A 14,781-nucleotide genomic window follows, 5' to 3' on the forward strand; every position below is an offset into this window, starting at 1 on the left:
AAAAAAAAAAAAAAGCATCACACTTAAACTTTTATTGGCACATTCACATCCTTGAGGTCCAATTTTCTCCAAAAAGTCCCTTCACTGCACTTCTTTTTTTTTTTTTTCTCACTGTTATCACGCGTGAATGAGGGCACCTTCAGAGTGGTTGCCTATTACGACACTTGTTCAAGCATTTAAGAGAATGCTCAGCAAACCCTTTAAAATCACTTAACCTCAAGGTATTAGAAGCCTCACTGATTCTCGTCATCAAGGTGTCCTTTTCCAGGAACCCGTTACGTTTTACTTTACTCTTTACAACTGACCAGAATTGCTCGATTGGGTTGAGCTCAGAAGAATGGGACGGTAAACAAGTGCAGCGGTATCCGCGCGATTCTACGTATCTGGCTATGTCCTCTGATGTATGGATAGGAGCATTATCCATTACGAGGTAATGGTCTTTCATATGCGAATACTGGTCCATTTTATCCACTGTGGCTTTTAGAAAGCTCACGTAATGTCCCGTAACCGTTCCTTTGCTCACATATCCAGCATCATCTCCTCGCTTTCTCTTTTTACTGGATGAATGCTGAGGAAATCTAAGGCTGCATTTAATTAGACCTTCAGCAGAGATCACGCCTAAAATTGTGGTTGTTGTTGCTCGAGTTTTGAGAACTGTGACCACTTCCGGTGTACCCTTCTTTGACCATGCCATACTACGTTTCAAATTAATATGGAAAGTAAATTCATCAAGGGAGATACAACTTCTCGTAAAATCCATGTCTATTTTTTCCCACTTACGAATCCAGTCCAAGTGCTCTTGAATCTTTTCTTCGTTGTTCCAATCTATAGGTTCTGCCAATCAGATACTCATGAGATTAGGAAAGGACCATTTTCATGGAAACAAAAAAGAGTCGAGCAGTTTTTTTCTTCTTTCAAATATTTCATTCATTTTTCACAACTATGCTTATCGCAACAACTTTTTCTTGATAGCTTGTTCATGTGAGCATTGATGATATTCTTTACATCTTGGTAATTGATTAAAAGTGACATAGGGAAGCTACTGAATGGCTCCTTCTTTTCAAGCTATAGAAAGGTAAATCATTATCGTGTTTAATAACAGCACAAGGATGAAAATAGACATCATTACCTCAATGAGGGGTTCGTCATCAATACGTAAAGGTTTCTTGATAGTTTTCCAGTTCATATTCTCGCTGGTCTTTTCAGTTATCCATTGTTTGATCTCAAAGGCAAATGAGAGTTCGTAATTTTCTTGATATCCCAACGGCAATGATCGGGATGCTCCCGGTGGTATTCAACATGGAGTGCACCGTCCGCCATGACGCGTTTACTGATTTTGGCAATGTAGCCTATCTTGATAGAAGACTTCATAGTAATACGGGCCTTCTTAGGATGCATAACCTCTAGTTGGTTACTGCTACTATTTTGATCATTATCTACGGAAGATAAAACGTTAGTAGTATCAATAATACCTGTATTATTCTTAGCTTTCTTATCGGTATCAGCATGATCACACAAATAGAAGGCGGTGTGACCTGGCAAAGCTTCAATAATTGGCTGCCTGATGAACTGGTGATTGCTTGTGGCGGAATATCGTCGTTTAAATACCCACTTAGAATGCGAGAGCACGTCCTTTTTGAGCCATTTCTCGAACTTATCAGACGTAGTAAAGATGATGGTCTAAACACTTTGCTCATAATCTGGGACAGTAGAACAAACAAAATCAGCAGTAATAGAGATGGAGGTACTTTTAAAGTTGGTAAACATTTCAGTAGACGATGTAAATTTAATAACCATATGAGCTGCTATGAATAAAGAGCCATCTGTTTCTCTCGGGGTGATTTAATTTATTCGCTATGTGAGCTCATACAGCTGAATTGTATTCCTGCATTACTTTCAACCGGTATCTTAGCATTATCAAATTTTATTAAATATAAGCAGCAAAAAAAAAAAAAGGATTACAGCAAATTTTAATATGGTCAGATGGCTTTTCTCAGCAAATGCTAAAGATATTGGTACTTTATACTTCATCTTCGTTATTTTAGCAGTATGATCGGTACTGCCTTTCCTATATTAATTATACTAGAATTAAAAAAGTCAATATCCTGATGGTGATCACCAATTGTATATCTACTTTATTTTACTATGTAATTTATATGGGAAGCTCGTTCAAACAGTCTTCAAATGCTCTAACTGAATGCTGAGAAAAACGATGATGATTTCTGGGAGCATAATCGTATGCCTCAGCGATTTTAGTTTTAAGGCCCTCCGTATCCCCAAACTGGCTACGTCTTACCTTTCCTTTCACGATTGCTCAGAACTGTTCAATAGGATTAAGCCCAAGGGAATACGGAGGAAGGCAGACACAACTATACCTTCTGCTCTCAATCAGTTAGCTGAGCTCACCGTTTTTTCCGGGAATAGGAGAAACATCCATGATCATGTAAAACCTTTGAACTGGGGGGGATTATTTGTCCATTTCACCCATAGTTTTTTTATGAAACTAGTATAATGGCCTATGTTTGTTCCTCCAGGTATTTTTGCTTTTACGACAGTTACCTTTCGTTTTTGAGCACCCACGACTTGAATTCTTTTTGGTGTCAGAGGAACATAAATTTCCATGATAACTATTTCACAGGTTGAAATCGCTCCAAGAATAGTATGGCTGGTTGCTCGTACTGAAGGGCTAGTAACAATGGCTGGAGTTCCTCGAACTGATCTTGCAGTAGATGGTTTCATATTGATGTCAAAGACACTCTCATCAATGAAAATACAATTTTCAGTGTAGTTCATATCAGTTTTTGACCAATTCTCTACCCATTTACGTCTCTCTTTAATTTTCGCGCTTTGATTTATTGCAACCAGGTGACGAGTAATTGCTTTGATGCTCGAGTTGTATTCAGTTGAAATGAATTTTCCCACAACTGTCTCTTTCAACGTAAATTATTCAAAATTTTTAGCGAATTTCTCGACTGCATCGGATACTCGGGCATGGGGGTTTTTATCGAAAAACTCAATGAGTCTTATGTTCGTCCCGAAGCTGACTTTTTTTTCCTATGAAATTTGTTGGTTTGTTTTTCGAACATATCCCAATCAGGATCATCCTTGAGTTTCTTAACTCAATCCTGACAAGTACGAACATCAATCGCAGTTTTTCTAGCTGCTGCTGTAGCGCTTGAAAACTTCAGCTGCAAGTAATACATAAACAATGTTTCTTGACTGCGTAATAATCATCATACTTGCTTTTAGGTGTGGTACTAGTGTTGATAGCCTTCTCTAGCTGATCCATTCTATCAGGAAGCTAGGGGTCTGTTATATCGAGATCTAATTGCTGTTTACCGGAATATTGAATAAAATTACTCAAACTTTCCGTGTTATGGGGATTGCCTTCTTCCCAGTCTATGGCCACGTTTCCATTCTCGAACATAACTTTTCCAGTGATTGAATACATAATAAAAGCTTTTCTAATAAATAAGGGTAAAGGAGAAAAAGGCTTATTTGAAGTAACCGCAAATTGGTCAAGTAAAGGCATGAATCAGTACCGTGAGCACTGTAATATCTTTGTTTACAAATCAAGACGCAACAATAAAAGCTCTTCTTTCTTTCAGAAGGTCTGCAAAAGACAAATACTGTGGATTTAATGCAGTGTCCATAATGACAATGTATTCCGTAACGGCAAGTATAAGGATGATATAATACGTTATCTTTTATTCATTAGTCTTTCTAGTTAAATAAATAAAGTACATAAATAGTTATTTACACACACACAAAAAAAACATATACAGATACTTGAAAATATACATAAAAAGGCAAATACACCCATCATTTTTTTTTCACTCGATTGTTTGTACTTGTCATATCTTTCCATACAAAGCAAGAATGACCATGGATATGTGATTTAGGCTTTCTTCCTCTCTTTTTGCGTGGCATCTGTAAGACCATGTCCATACTTGAACTTGTGAATGCTGCCATCGTACCGCTCATCACATCATCTGTATATTCATTCTTTTCTGGCGTATTCAGTGATTGATCATGATGAGTGACGTCCCAGACGGTAGGTGTGAGAAAGGTCCAGTGCTTGCCATCGGTTGTGCAATGCTTTATGGTTGGTGGTCGACCACGACGACGTTTGAGGATCGCTTGTCCTGATTCAGATAGGACAATTTGTGTAAATGGTGGTAGATCCAATTCTTGTGGTTCTGGAGGCGTCTCCATAGGCTTTTCTTCTACTTCTTCTTCTTTCAATGAATGACTATATCTTGCTGTGGTATTCCAAAGGTAATGTGATGATTTTGTTTTATTTAATTGTTGTTGCTTAAGTGGTCGAGGTGGGTCATCGCCATGGATAGGAGGAAGAGTCTGAATGGGAGATATGGGTGAAGGAGAACGAGTGATGGAGGAAGCATAGGATAGAGGTGATAATAAAGGTGATAAATAACTGGGTGAATGTATTCCGGGTAATAATAAAGGACTGGAAGAAGGTTCGATCACGATCCGAGGCGCTGTCTCTGTCAAGAGTGTAGAAATAGGAGGTAGACTTGTTTGTTGCTTATTCATTTACATAAAAGAAAAAGAAAAGAAAAACATCTTCTCTCTCTTCTTTTTATTAATTTGAATGGAAGCTCGAGAAAAATGTAACCTTTTCTCGTACTTCTCGACTCCAGTCATCGGAAACCCAAAAAAGAAAAAAAATTAGGCATTTTTCCCTTTTTAGGTAATTAAAGGGCTTATTTTTATTTTATTACAAATAGATACTTTTTAATACAATTTTGATCCTCTCCCTCTTTTCCAAATAGGCGCGATCCGGATACCCTGACGACAATTTGAGACATTGACCAATCCCCGCATAGACTTGACAAGCAGCACGAAGCCCCCCTTGACAATAAGGCAAGTCATCAATACCCGCCTCGGCTTGTTTCATCATAAGTTCAGCCTTACTGACAAGCTTGAGACTGATCTGACGCAACCGGCGATCGGACAGTTCACGAGGTTGACCGAGCTGCAGATTTTCTATTTCTTGCTGCGTGAGCCAATTTTGAGGAAGATAACAGCGATGTAGATCTTGACTGTCTGTGACGATATCACGAGCGATATTGATATACTGAAGGACGAGTCCCATCTGACGTGCACGGTGGATGGTATCTGACGAAAGCGAGCATTGACCATGATGAGCAATGATACGAGTACACATCTCGCCTACACTACTGGCCACACAGGCAGAGTAGTAAGCCAGGTCGTCTTCGTCCTTGACACTTCTTCTTTCAAGGTCCCAGCGGTAGCCATCCAAGAGTTCATACACACTCTCTTCCGAGACAATGTATCGCAGATGCGTGGCAAAGGCACGATAGGCAGGAATGCACGTGACGGGTAGCTGGCTATAGTGAGCCTCGGTCAGCTGCTTTTCGGCATACAGAGTCTTGACAAACTGACGGGTTGCTTGTAATTGACGTTCACGACGTTTCCCAGGTACAGACTCGTTGTCACAGAGATCGTCAGTCGCTCGGCAGAACCCATAGAGTACGCTAAGATCTTGACGGACAGCATAGTTAAAGACGGCGGATGCGGTGTGGAATGACTTGGATGCACTTTTCAGGATGCCCCAGGTAATCGAGAGATCGTTAATCACTTGTGGATTGAGCATCTGGTCAGGTACGAGATAGGCCCAGAGAAGCGTCTTGAGCTGGTCTAGTGTGTTGTGACGGTGCTTGTTGAACAGCTGTGTCACCGCTTGGGCTCGATCAATGGTACATGTTGCAAATACCAAGACGGTATTGATGAGCACAAAGAACATGAATTCTTCTAGTGGAAGGTCGGAGGATACAAATTTGCCGGTGCTTGTGCGAAGCGAAATGTGCCATGTACCAGCTGCAATCGCGATCTTGTCAACCCAGCATAAATAGAGTGTGGGTAGTGTGATGGACAGAATGACAGATAGAGGTCGTTGAAGCATGTATTCACCAGAACCATACCACAGGATGGCTAACACAGGACAAACGTACCATAGGATGCATGCACCATAAAATAAGGGTTTAGCTGGAACAGCCAGTTTCTACAATATAGTTCAGTACATGGTTTGTTTGTTTTTTTTTTTTTTAAAAAAAAAAAAGTGTTTATATACCCAGGCTTTGTATGCAATAATCATTAGTGCCATAATCGGTACACCACGTACAGACCATGTTTGTATCAAGGGGGTTTGAGGGCGAATAAAGGTAGAAGGAAGATGCCATCGCATGACTAGATTCGTAAAGGATATTGTCATAAAAGTCATGATGATAAAAAACATGTATTCTTCTAGTGGCACATATCCGATCACAGCTACAACACAAGTAGGGCAATAAGACCAAGCTTTATGATAGACAATATAGTTATCCCAGAGGGAGGCAGTGAAAAAGGCAATACATGCCAGGAACTGATATTTGAATCGATCTTCTTTAGAATCAAAGGGGCGTAACAACCAAAGGAGGATACCAAGAACGGGCAGAGTATAATAAAGATGAACTTCCATATAAGTAAGCATGTTGAATTAAAGAAAAAAGAGAGAGAGAAAAAAAAGTATGCCTTTATATAACTTATAACAAAGGAGAACAAAAAGAATTACATCTCTTCCACTTTTTCTTTTTTATTGTCGTTTCTTTGATATTATTAATGCGTATGCGGCCGGGCAGAACATGAATTAGTCAAGATGCATACATAGTGTTCTATTCGTTGGATGATCATTTCAATTGCATATTTGACCTTAGAACAAAGAAATAAACCTTCTTATCTCCTCTTTTTGCATTTGAGGTGCCACATATCCAAATCTAGATTCCATTTCATTATCTTATATGCAGAAATAATAAAGGGGGGAAGCATATATATTTTTCTTTGACGTTTATATAAATCCTTATCCCCTTCCCGGCTTTTTTCTCTCTTTTTTATACATTTTTTCTATCATGTCAAAACATATTGTCGTCATTGGTGCTGGTATCGGTGGAACTGCTACTGCAGCTCGTCTTGCTCGTGAAGGTTTTCGAGTAACTGTGGTCGAAAAAAACGATTTCTCAGGTGGTCGATGCTCACTCATCCATCATGGCGGATACCGATTTGATCAAGGCCCCTCTTTGTACCTGATGCCCAAGTTATTTGAAGATGCCTTTGCTGACCTTGACGAACGCGTGGAGGATCACCTGGAACTGTTGCGGTGTGAAAACAACTACAAGGTTCACTTTGATGATGGCGAGTCGATTCATCTTACTTCTGATCTGACTCGGATGAAGACCGAAATGGAACGTGTGGAGGGGCCCGAAGGGTTTGGTCGATTTCTTGATTTTTTGAGAGAGACGCATGTACACTATCAGAATGGCACTTGGATCGCGCTCAAAAAGAATTTTGAAAGTATTTGGGATTTGATTCGTCTGGAATATGCTCCTGAGATCCTTAGGTTGCACTTGTTTGACAAGATTTATAGACGTGCGTCGCTCTACTTTAAGACAAAACGAATGCGTATGGCGTTTACCTTTCAAACGATGTATATGGGGTAAGGACATCATTGTATTTATTCATTACTAATCTGTGTGCTGACTAGTATGTCGCCCTATGATGCTCCTGCAGTCTATAGTCTGTTGCAATATACCGAGTTTGCTGAAGGTATCTGGTATCCTCGTGGTGGGTTCAATCAAGTGGTTCAAAAGCTAGAATCCATTGCGACACAAAAGTACCGAGCCACGTTTCGATACAACGCTCCTGTAGCCAAGATCAATACGGACAGTGGTCGTGTATGTGGTGTGACATTGGAAAATGGAGAGGTGATCGAAGCGGATGCAGTGGTATGCAACGCTGATCTTGTCTATGCCTATCACAAACTCCTTCCCCCTTGCTCCTGGACAACAAAGACGCTGGCCTCCAAGAAGTTGACATCCTCTTCCATTTCGTTCTATTGGTCCATGAACAAAAAGATTCCCCAATTCGATGTTCATAATATCTTCTTGGCTGAATCATACAAGGAAAGCTTTGATGAAATTTTTGAACAGTATGGTCTGCCCTCAGAAGCTTCCTTTTATGTCAATGTTCCTTCCCGTGTGGATCCCTCCGCTGCACCTGATGGTAAAGATTCGGTGATTGTGTTGGTGCCTATCGGACACATGAAGAGCCAGACGGGTGAAGGCGAAGACTATGCCGACTTGGTCAATAGGGCACGCGAGATGGTCTTGAGTGTCATCCAGTCTCGTTTAGGCATCAAGGATTTTGCTAGCATGATTGAACATGAAATTGTGAATGATCCCAAGACATGGCAAGCCAAGTTTAATCTCTGGAGAGGATCAATCCTTGGTCTGTCTCATAATGTCTTTCAAGTTCTCTGGTTCCGTCCGAGCACAAGGGATACGACGAACCGATATCGTAATCTGTTTTTTGTTGGTGCCAGGTAATATAAAAGGAAAAAATACTATAAAAATTAAATTAAAAAAATCTCTTACATAGTACGCATCCTGGCACAGGTGTTCCTATCGTTCTTGCTGGCAGTAAGCTCACATCAGATCAGGTCTGTAAACATTTCGGAAAGACGCCCTTGCCTCGAAAACTTGGGTACACTCCACAGCCCAAGGACTATGTCGAAAAGAGTCATGGTGAACCCTCTTGGTTTAGTATCTTTGCTGTCATCGTTTTCCTCTTGTCGTTCTTTTTTGCCTTTTTCCCTGAGCAATCGACAGGACATACCGCCGCTTCGTTCATAAACTCATATCTTCCAAAGCCGTTCCAGGTCGAAGGCGCCTCTTCTTCTTTTTGGATAGTATAAAAATATATAAATATAAATATTATTTCTTTTTTCATGCTTTTTTTACTGTATAACATGATCCATAACTGTTTATAGTTGCCGATCTTATTCAAACATTCTTACTGCTGTATTTTAATGTTATACGATTAAACAGTCTTTTATTTACAATTAAAGTTTCAAGTGGGTGCACAATAATAGTAATGTATCTTCTCCGCCCGAGGCAGATCAAAAAAGAATAAAGAATTGGTAGCTAAAAAGCCCTTATGAAATCAAGGGTAAAAAAGTTATTGAAGAAATGGTGTTGGGCCAAATGAAAGATACACTAGTGAGGAGAAGGAGGGAACTAATTGAGGAGCTTTTGCCCAAGGTGAGGAGGCGAAGAAGACGAACACTTTTGGTGGTGAAGGTAGTCAAGTTCAAAAAGAAGGGTGCAGATAGCTGGCCAACGGAGGGTCCATGGGAGAACGGCTTAAAAAGAGCGTGGTTTCTTCACAGACAGTATATGCAAAAGGAAGGATAATGGATCGGAAATTGTTTCGAGTATAATCAGTCGGCGGTGCATCTGGAGACAGTGAATGGCGCGGGGTGTTGAGAATAGGTTTTGTCATGACCATTGGGAAGCCAACCAAGGCGCCAACGTGTACAGAGGCCTCTCTTAGACCTGATCATAAGTAGTCAAAGGATGAGGCCTAGAGAGATAGCTGGGCGACGGTGCATAAGAAGAATAGAGGCGTGTGTAGATGTCGTGTTTACATAGATCACGCATCTCTTAAAAAGAAGAGCTAATAAATGAGGATACGACCAGAGTATATACGAGGGATGACGGTTGTAAATGTCTGACGTCGTCTATTAGCTAAGAATGAATAAATAGAGAATTAAAAGTAAATGTAGTCAATTAACTTTTCACTGTTTTACAACTATATAAGCACAAATATCGCAGCAGCAAAGCTGTAGAATGTGACCAGGCTTGTGTTGATAAATTTCATAGACAATTGTGGAGCGCCAAGTATGATGCCAGGAAAGGATTATGAACGAATATGGTGGGTTCGTTGTGTGGTTCCCGTCTTCCAATCCTTTGGTAATCAAACAGGCCTTCTCAGCTTTGATTGGTGTGAATGTGAAACGACGCACCATGCTCTTGCCGAAATGGACAGTTTGTTGTGAGAAAAAGGACGACCTCGCTTTGCGGATGGCATGAGCTGTGACACGGGTGGACAAGAGCGACTCATCATAGAGGCATCCATTGGTCAGTATCATGAGGATGTGCGAAAAACTATTGATGACAACGTCAAAAAGGTCAGTAGCATGACTTCCATGATGAAAGCATTTGCGAGCTCACATATGAATGCAAGCATCTCCAGTTTGGCTGCCACCAGAGTCTTTGGGTTGCAAGCTACCAAGACCACCATCGTTTTGCCTGAAGTCAGGACTGATCTGCAAGGGAAGCATCACTACAACGAAGTGCGTACAGTGTTGATCCTGACAAGTTATGATCAACGGAACAAATGGTTGAGAGCCATGGAATTGCTGGCGTACTTATTCATTGGTCTGGAACGGCAGATTCTGAATATCAAGTCATTGGAAGATGAGCAATGCGGTTACATTAATGTTCGGCCTAATGACATGATACGCAATACAATCATATGAATACATTACAATTCTCTTACTGATACCTCCTCGACCCATGCCATTCATTTTTAGTGTTCCTTAATTCAATACAAATTTTAGTCAATAAAAAATTTCAAACTGACTGCTGACTTACTCTTTTTAAGCATGATGAAGATCTACAAGCGACACGTTCAGCTTTCCCATTGAAGTTTTCAGCAACAACGGTAATAGCTTTTTCTTGCCACCCTATAGCAGAGCGCACACCCCATACAAACTAATCGCCTTGCAGCTCCATGATAGATAATGTAACCATTAAGTGCTGTATTCGATAGGTCAGTTATCCTTGTGGTATTCCGGTAAGATTTAAAACGAAAGATTCAATAGGAAAGAATATGGAAAGTTTATTTCTAATCAAATTAGGCCAAGATTTTACTACTGCTAAAAGATCTACTGTACTTATACCAATTGAAATGCTCCTGATTAATAAATTATCCTGACAGGTATTTCCATAATTGAACAAGTTTCCCCTTTATAGGTTCTTTTGTCTGCTCGTTAGAGCTGATTCAAGGACCCATTGGCTCAATCCAATTGATTGTGCAAAAGTTATTACTCCTCCTGCACCTTTCTGTACGTGAGTATTTCTCCAGTTGTACCCAAAAATGAGCAAAATTTTAATTCACGACGATGTTTTCCAAATCAACTTTTTTTTTTCTTTCTTTCTTTCCCTTTTAAATGTAACAATAAAAATATAGTTCTGCGTCAATTGTACAACATTGTATATAAAAATGATTTCTTTTCGCCGTTTTGGTCTTAATCATGTTCGACATTATTCTTCCAAGTCGGTTGAATTGGCTTTTGACAAGTACGGTCAAACTTCTCACTTGGAGCCTATCGTCGTTTGCCATGGTCTGTTTGGATCCAAACAAAATTGGAAATCACTCGCCAAGGCACTTTCTCAACGCACCTCTCGAGAAATTTATACGGTTGACCTTCGTAACCATGGCGACAGTCCTCACCATCACACCCATAACTTTGACAGCATGAGCCAAGACTTGATTGAATTCATTCGTCGTCAAGACCTAAACGAGCCTGTGCTCATGGGTCATTCCATGGGTGGGAAAGCAGTCATGGCCACAGCGCTTCGTGCTCCTTCACTCGTCTCTAAACTGATCGTTGTTGACATGCCTCCTGTTCCTCTCAAGCTCGGCAGAAGTTTTAGAAACTACATCAAAGCGATGCACGATATTGAGCAAGCTCAAGTCAAGAAACAGAGCGAGGCCGATGCGATCCTGGCTAAGGTCGAAAAGGACGTCAGCATCCGTATGTTCTTGCTGACAAATCTTAAGCGAGACGATCAAGGTATTCTGCGCTTCCGTGTTCCCTATGATATCCTCGGTCAGTCGTTGGAAACCATTGGTGATTTTCGTGAGGATTTTTTGCAAGGTAGACACTATGATCGACCCACGTTGTTTATCGCAGGTGGTAAAAGTCCTTATATGACACCGTTCAAAGAGGAAAAGGATAAAGTGGACCAATTGTTTCCTAATTCAACACTAGACATTGTAGACAACGCTGGTCATTGGGGTAAGAGGTTCATATTTTTATTGGTCCACAATTAACACTTTTTTAGTTCATGCTGAAAAACCCGATGCAGTACTAAAGCTCGTTACAGACTTTGTAAATGAATATAGCAAAAAGTATATTTAAACTTTATTAAATAAACACCCGTTCCCGCAGTTCCAAGGATTGCCTAATAAAACCAAACAGTGTTTTAAAACAAGTATCTAAAGTTCCTTATAACAACTTTTTTTTGATACATACAATCTATAAAACCCAACCATTGCTCTCAACAAAGAGAGCCAAGACGCAATTGTACACCAATCAAAACCCCGTTTTCCCTTTCAGTGGACGCATCAGAAGAGAGAACTCCAAATGATAGCTGATAGCGGTGAAATATGAGATATGCCAAAACAGCCATACGCACAAATATAACCCCATCAGAAGAGAGAGCCTTGGTGGAACTGCGGGAGGAAAAAGCAGAAAAAAAAAAAATATACAAAAAAAAAAAAAGGACCATTGGCAGGAATATAGCCTAAGCACATACAATGTTAGCTTGTATGCTCTTGGAAACTTGGTACTTGTCCGAAATCGAAGCAAAGTTGTTGTTGTTGTTCTTGGTGTTAGTATCTTGCCAAGTCGATATGCGTTGTCAGTATCGCGTTGTCAGTATCTTGTTCACAGCAGTGTTGAATACCAGGAATGAAAGTAAAATCTTGATGCTGTGTCAGTATCTTAACCATAACTTTCTTTTAAAAAGAAAAAGGATGAGTGCAAACGAGGGAGGGGGAGCAAGAAATAGAAGGGGATTCTTCTACTTCATAGCTTCATGTATGTTGTATTTGAGTCATGTTCAGACTTATCGTCAACCAAGGTAGAGTTCAACCAAAAGGGAGGTTCAGCCAAAAGATAAGGAGAGACCAACCATGATAAGAAAGGGAAAGAAAGTATGGGGTATAAGTTGTATCGTCTGCTCTCTCTTTTATACTTTTTTCAATGCAAAAAGTGGTTCCATAGCAATCACCAATGAAAATAACCTGATTTATTTCATTTTTGGGTTGCATGAATGATCATGCTTATTTCTTAAAAAGTCATTCAACTATTGGTAACAAAGCATAGAATTAAAGTTAAATGACGGAAAGTTTAAGAAACGAATTATGCAACACGGATAAAGGTTTGACTTGTAGTTGAAATAGAAATTTAAGTAGGGAATAGCACATTTCAGACACTTGTATGAGGACAATCATTTTTAAATACATGTCATCCATGAGACAAAAAGGAAGTAGTCTAAAACAGTATTTATGTTAACGATGACAGCATGTCCACAAGCTGAATATTAAATGATCATGACGAAAGGATGTTTTTTCTTTTTTTTTTTGTTTCATTTTTAAATATGCAGCAAGTAGCAGTGAATTATGCTAAACATAAACTTCTTGGGAAAGCATCTCAACATATCCATCAGAACAAACCATCATTCGAGACAGATCCGGAAGTGCTTAAGGCTATAGAAGAAGCACAAAAGCATCACAAGACACATTGGTGGCAGCTCAACAAAAAGGCTCAAAACTCACCCGAGATTTTGTTGAATCAACGTGATCGACAGGTGCTTCATCAAGTCAAGAAGAGAGCTTGGTATCTTGATAAGGGATGTCACTGCTGCTGCTTCAATATTGGGCTCGATGGTATCGTCGGTTTGATACCAGGTATCGGTGACGTTATCGGAACTGCCTTGGCCTTGCAGCTCGTTCGTACAGCTTGTCAAGCAGATATACCCAATTGGCTTATTGCCAAAATGACTTGGAACGTCATGCTTGATTTTATGGTATAAAAAACATAAAAGACAACGCAACCATATCAACATTTTATATACATATAGATTGGCTTGACTCCTATTGCTGGCGATATATTGGATATCTTGTTTAAATGTAATTGGCGAAATGCAACGCTCCTTGAAGAATACTTGATTCTTCGAAGAATGGATGAGATCCGACTTGAACAAGGTCAACAGGTCGTATTACAGCCAGATCCTTCAAGTTCAACAACGGGTAATACACATGATGTAACAGAGAATGACAAATATGGCACTTTTAAATTCTGGAGGCACTGATCCTACTTCTTTTATTTTTTTATTTTTTTTTTGTTTTTCTAATGACTACGACTATTACTAATTGCGATAATGATAATAAAGAAGAACAAGCACCTAATGCCATACCCTTTACTCATCATATCTTTGACTTTGATCTTCACCCTTCTCAGCCTATTCTTGCTGCAGGCTTAATTAACGGACAAGTGCATTGGTATACCATGTTGTAAATTATACATTCATAGATTGACATACATTATAGTTATCGTTATGGACTTGTATCCAATACTTTACAATGGTCAACTCAAATATCCAAAAAGTCATGTCGAGGCGTTCAGTTTACAAAAGAAGGCAATCGCAAGTATATATATATACATATACATATTTGACTTTTAAAGGAATAACAATCAATATAGATTTAATCAGCATTTCTAGAGATAAATCCATACAGGCGCTTGATGTGTCCACTGGAAGAATACTTTATAAATTAGCCAAAGCGCATAGGTAAGCTTATATTGTCTTTATATAGTCCATAAACTTACTTATTCTCTGTATAGGTACCCTATTAATAAGCTCTGTCAATTAGATAATCAACTTACAGCAACGGGAGACGATGAAGGCATTATTAAAGTAAATGATATAGTTTAAAGTATGTGTGTGTTGACTTTATTAGATTTGGGATATGCGAACATGTAAAGCAGTGCAGGAATATAAAAGACATCAAGACTATATATCAGATATGTCGTTTTGTGATGCCAAGTCGACACTATTAGCCGCAGGG

General features: G+C 39.6%; 9 protein-coding genes across 9 annotated transcripts in view; 5 read left to right on the plus strand and 4 right to left on the minus strand.

Annotated features, from left to right (window-relative positions):
* Positions 1-139: 139 nt before the first annotated feature.
* Positions 140-445, minus strand: RHIMIDRAFT_209027 (uncharacterized protein; the record flags this gene model as incomplete). The annotated part of the gene is made up of 1 exon (XM_023607104.1): positions 140-445. The coding sequence occupies one exon, from the start codon at positions 443-445 to the stop codon at positions 140-142; it is 306 nt and encodes a 101-aa protein (XP_023461358.1).
* A 761-nt stretch (positions 446-1,206) lies between these two features.
* RHIMIDRAFT_316643 (uncharacterized protein) lies at positions 1,207-1,964 on the minus strand (the record flags this gene model as incomplete). Its single annotated transcript, XM_023615067.1, has 2 exons — positions 1,720-1,964; positions 1,207-1,680 (listed from the first exon to the last, which is right to left on the minus strand). The coding sequence occupies exons 1-2, from the start codon at positions 1,795-1,797 to the stop codon at positions 1,207-1,209; spliced, it is 552 nt and encodes a 183-aa protein (XP_023461359.1). The 5' UTR covers positions 1,798-1,964.
* A 1,843-nt stretch (positions 1,965-3,807) lies between these two features.
* Positions 3,808-4,557, minus strand: RHIMIDRAFT_303404 (uncharacterized protein; the record flags this gene model as incomplete). Its single annotated transcript, XM_023614420.1, has 1 exon — positions 3,808-4,557. One exon carries the CDS (start codon positions 4,555-4,557, stop codon positions 3,823-3,825), a length of 735 nt encoding a protein of 244 aa, XP_023461360.1. The 3' UTR covers positions 3,808-3,822.
* Positions 4,558-4,695: 138 nt separating this feature from the next.
* RHIMIDRAFT_97000 (lycopene cyclase) lies at positions 4,696-6,613 on the minus strand. The gene is made up of 2 exons (XM_023615945.1): positions 6,119-6,613; positions 4,696-6,049 (listed from the first exon to the last, which is right to left on the minus strand). The coding sequence occupies exons 1-2, from the start codon at positions 6,515-6,517 to the stop codon at positions 4,742-4,744; spliced, it is 1,707 nt and encodes a 568-aa protein (XP_023461361.1). The 5' UTR covers positions 6,518-6,613; the 3' UTR covers positions 4,696-4,741.
* Positions 6,614-6,932: 319 nt separating this feature from the next.
* Positions 6,933-8,773, plus strand: RHIMIDRAFT_209064 (phytoene dehydrogenase; the record flags this gene model as incomplete). Its single annotated transcript, XM_023607111.1, has 3 exons — positions 6,933-7,516; positions 7,565-8,401; positions 8,458-8,773. The coding sequence occupies 3 exons, from the start codon at positions 6,933-6,935 to the stop codon at positions 8,771-8,773; spliced, it is 1,737 nt and encodes a 578-aa protein (XP_023461362.1).
* A 1,173-nt stretch (positions 8,774-9,946) lies between these two features.
* RHIMIDRAFT_242477 (uncharacterized protein) lies at positions 9,947-10,399 on the plus strand (the record flags this gene model as incomplete). The annotated part of the gene is made up of 1 exon (XM_023609793.1): positions 9,947-10,399. The coding sequence occupies one exon, from the start codon at positions 9,947-9,949 to the stop codon at positions 10,397-10,399; it is 453 nt and encodes a 150-aa protein (XP_023461363.1).
* Positions 10,400-11,101: 702 nt separating this feature from the next.
* RHIMIDRAFT_309676 (alpha/beta-hydrolase) lies at positions 11,102-12,067 on the plus strand (the record flags this gene model as incomplete). Its single annotated transcript, XM_023614603.1, has 3 exons — positions 11,102-11,227; positions 11,248-11,944; positions 11,991-12,067. The coding sequence occupies exons 1-3, from the start codon at positions 11,177-11,179 to the stop codon at positions 12,065-12,067; spliced, it is 825 nt and encodes a 274-aa protein (XP_023461364.1). The 5' UTR covers positions 11,102-11,176.
* A 1,432-nt stretch (positions 12,068-13,499) lies between these two features.
* On the plus strand, positions 13,500-13,913 carry RHIMIDRAFT_187962 (uncharacterized protein; the record flags this gene model as incomplete). Its single annotated transcript, XM_023605894.1, has 2 exons — positions 13,500-13,739; positions 13,794-13,913. Coding segments are annotated over 2 exons (360 nt in total), but the record flags the coding sequence as incomplete, so codon positions are not given.
* A 152-nt stretch (positions 13,914-14,065) lies between these two features.
* Positions 14,066-14,781, plus strand: part of RHIMIDRAFT_209059 (WD40 repeat-like protein) — a gene marked incomplete at both ends in the record, with an annotated part of 1,433 nt that continues 717 nt past the window's right edge. The window contains 5 exons of the mRNA XM_023607110.1: positions 14,066-14,214; positions 14,263-14,361; positions 14,427-14,504; positions 14,558-14,630; positions 14,674-14,759. Coding sequence (XP_023461366.1) covers positions 14,066-14,214; positions 14,263-14,361; positions 14,427-14,504; positions 14,558-14,630; positions 14,674-14,759 — 485 coding nt within the window. The remainder of the gene's footprint in view (positions 14,215-14,262; positions 14,362-14,426; positions 14,505-14,557; positions 14,631-14,673; positions 14,760-14,781) is intronic.

This window comes from Rhizopus microsporus (assembly GCF_002708625.1).
Source record: "Rhizopus microsporus ATCC 52813 unplaced genomic scaffold scaffold_32, whole genome shotgun sequence".
Taxonomy (NCBI): Eukaryota; Fungi; Mucoromycota; class Mucoromycetes; order Mucorales; family Rhizopodaceae; genus Rhizopus; species Rhizopus microsporus.

Excerpts from the sequence above, each read along its gene's own strand:
- RHIMIDRAFT_97000 (XM_023615945.1), bottom strand. The coding sequence starts at position 6,517 with ATGCTTACTTATATGGAAGTTCATCTTTATTATACTCTGCCCGTTCTT. Across the intron at positions 6,050-6,118 it reads TTATTGCATACAAAGCCTGG|AAACTGGCTGTTCCAGCTAA; the intron begins GTATATAAACAC and ends ACTATATTGTAG.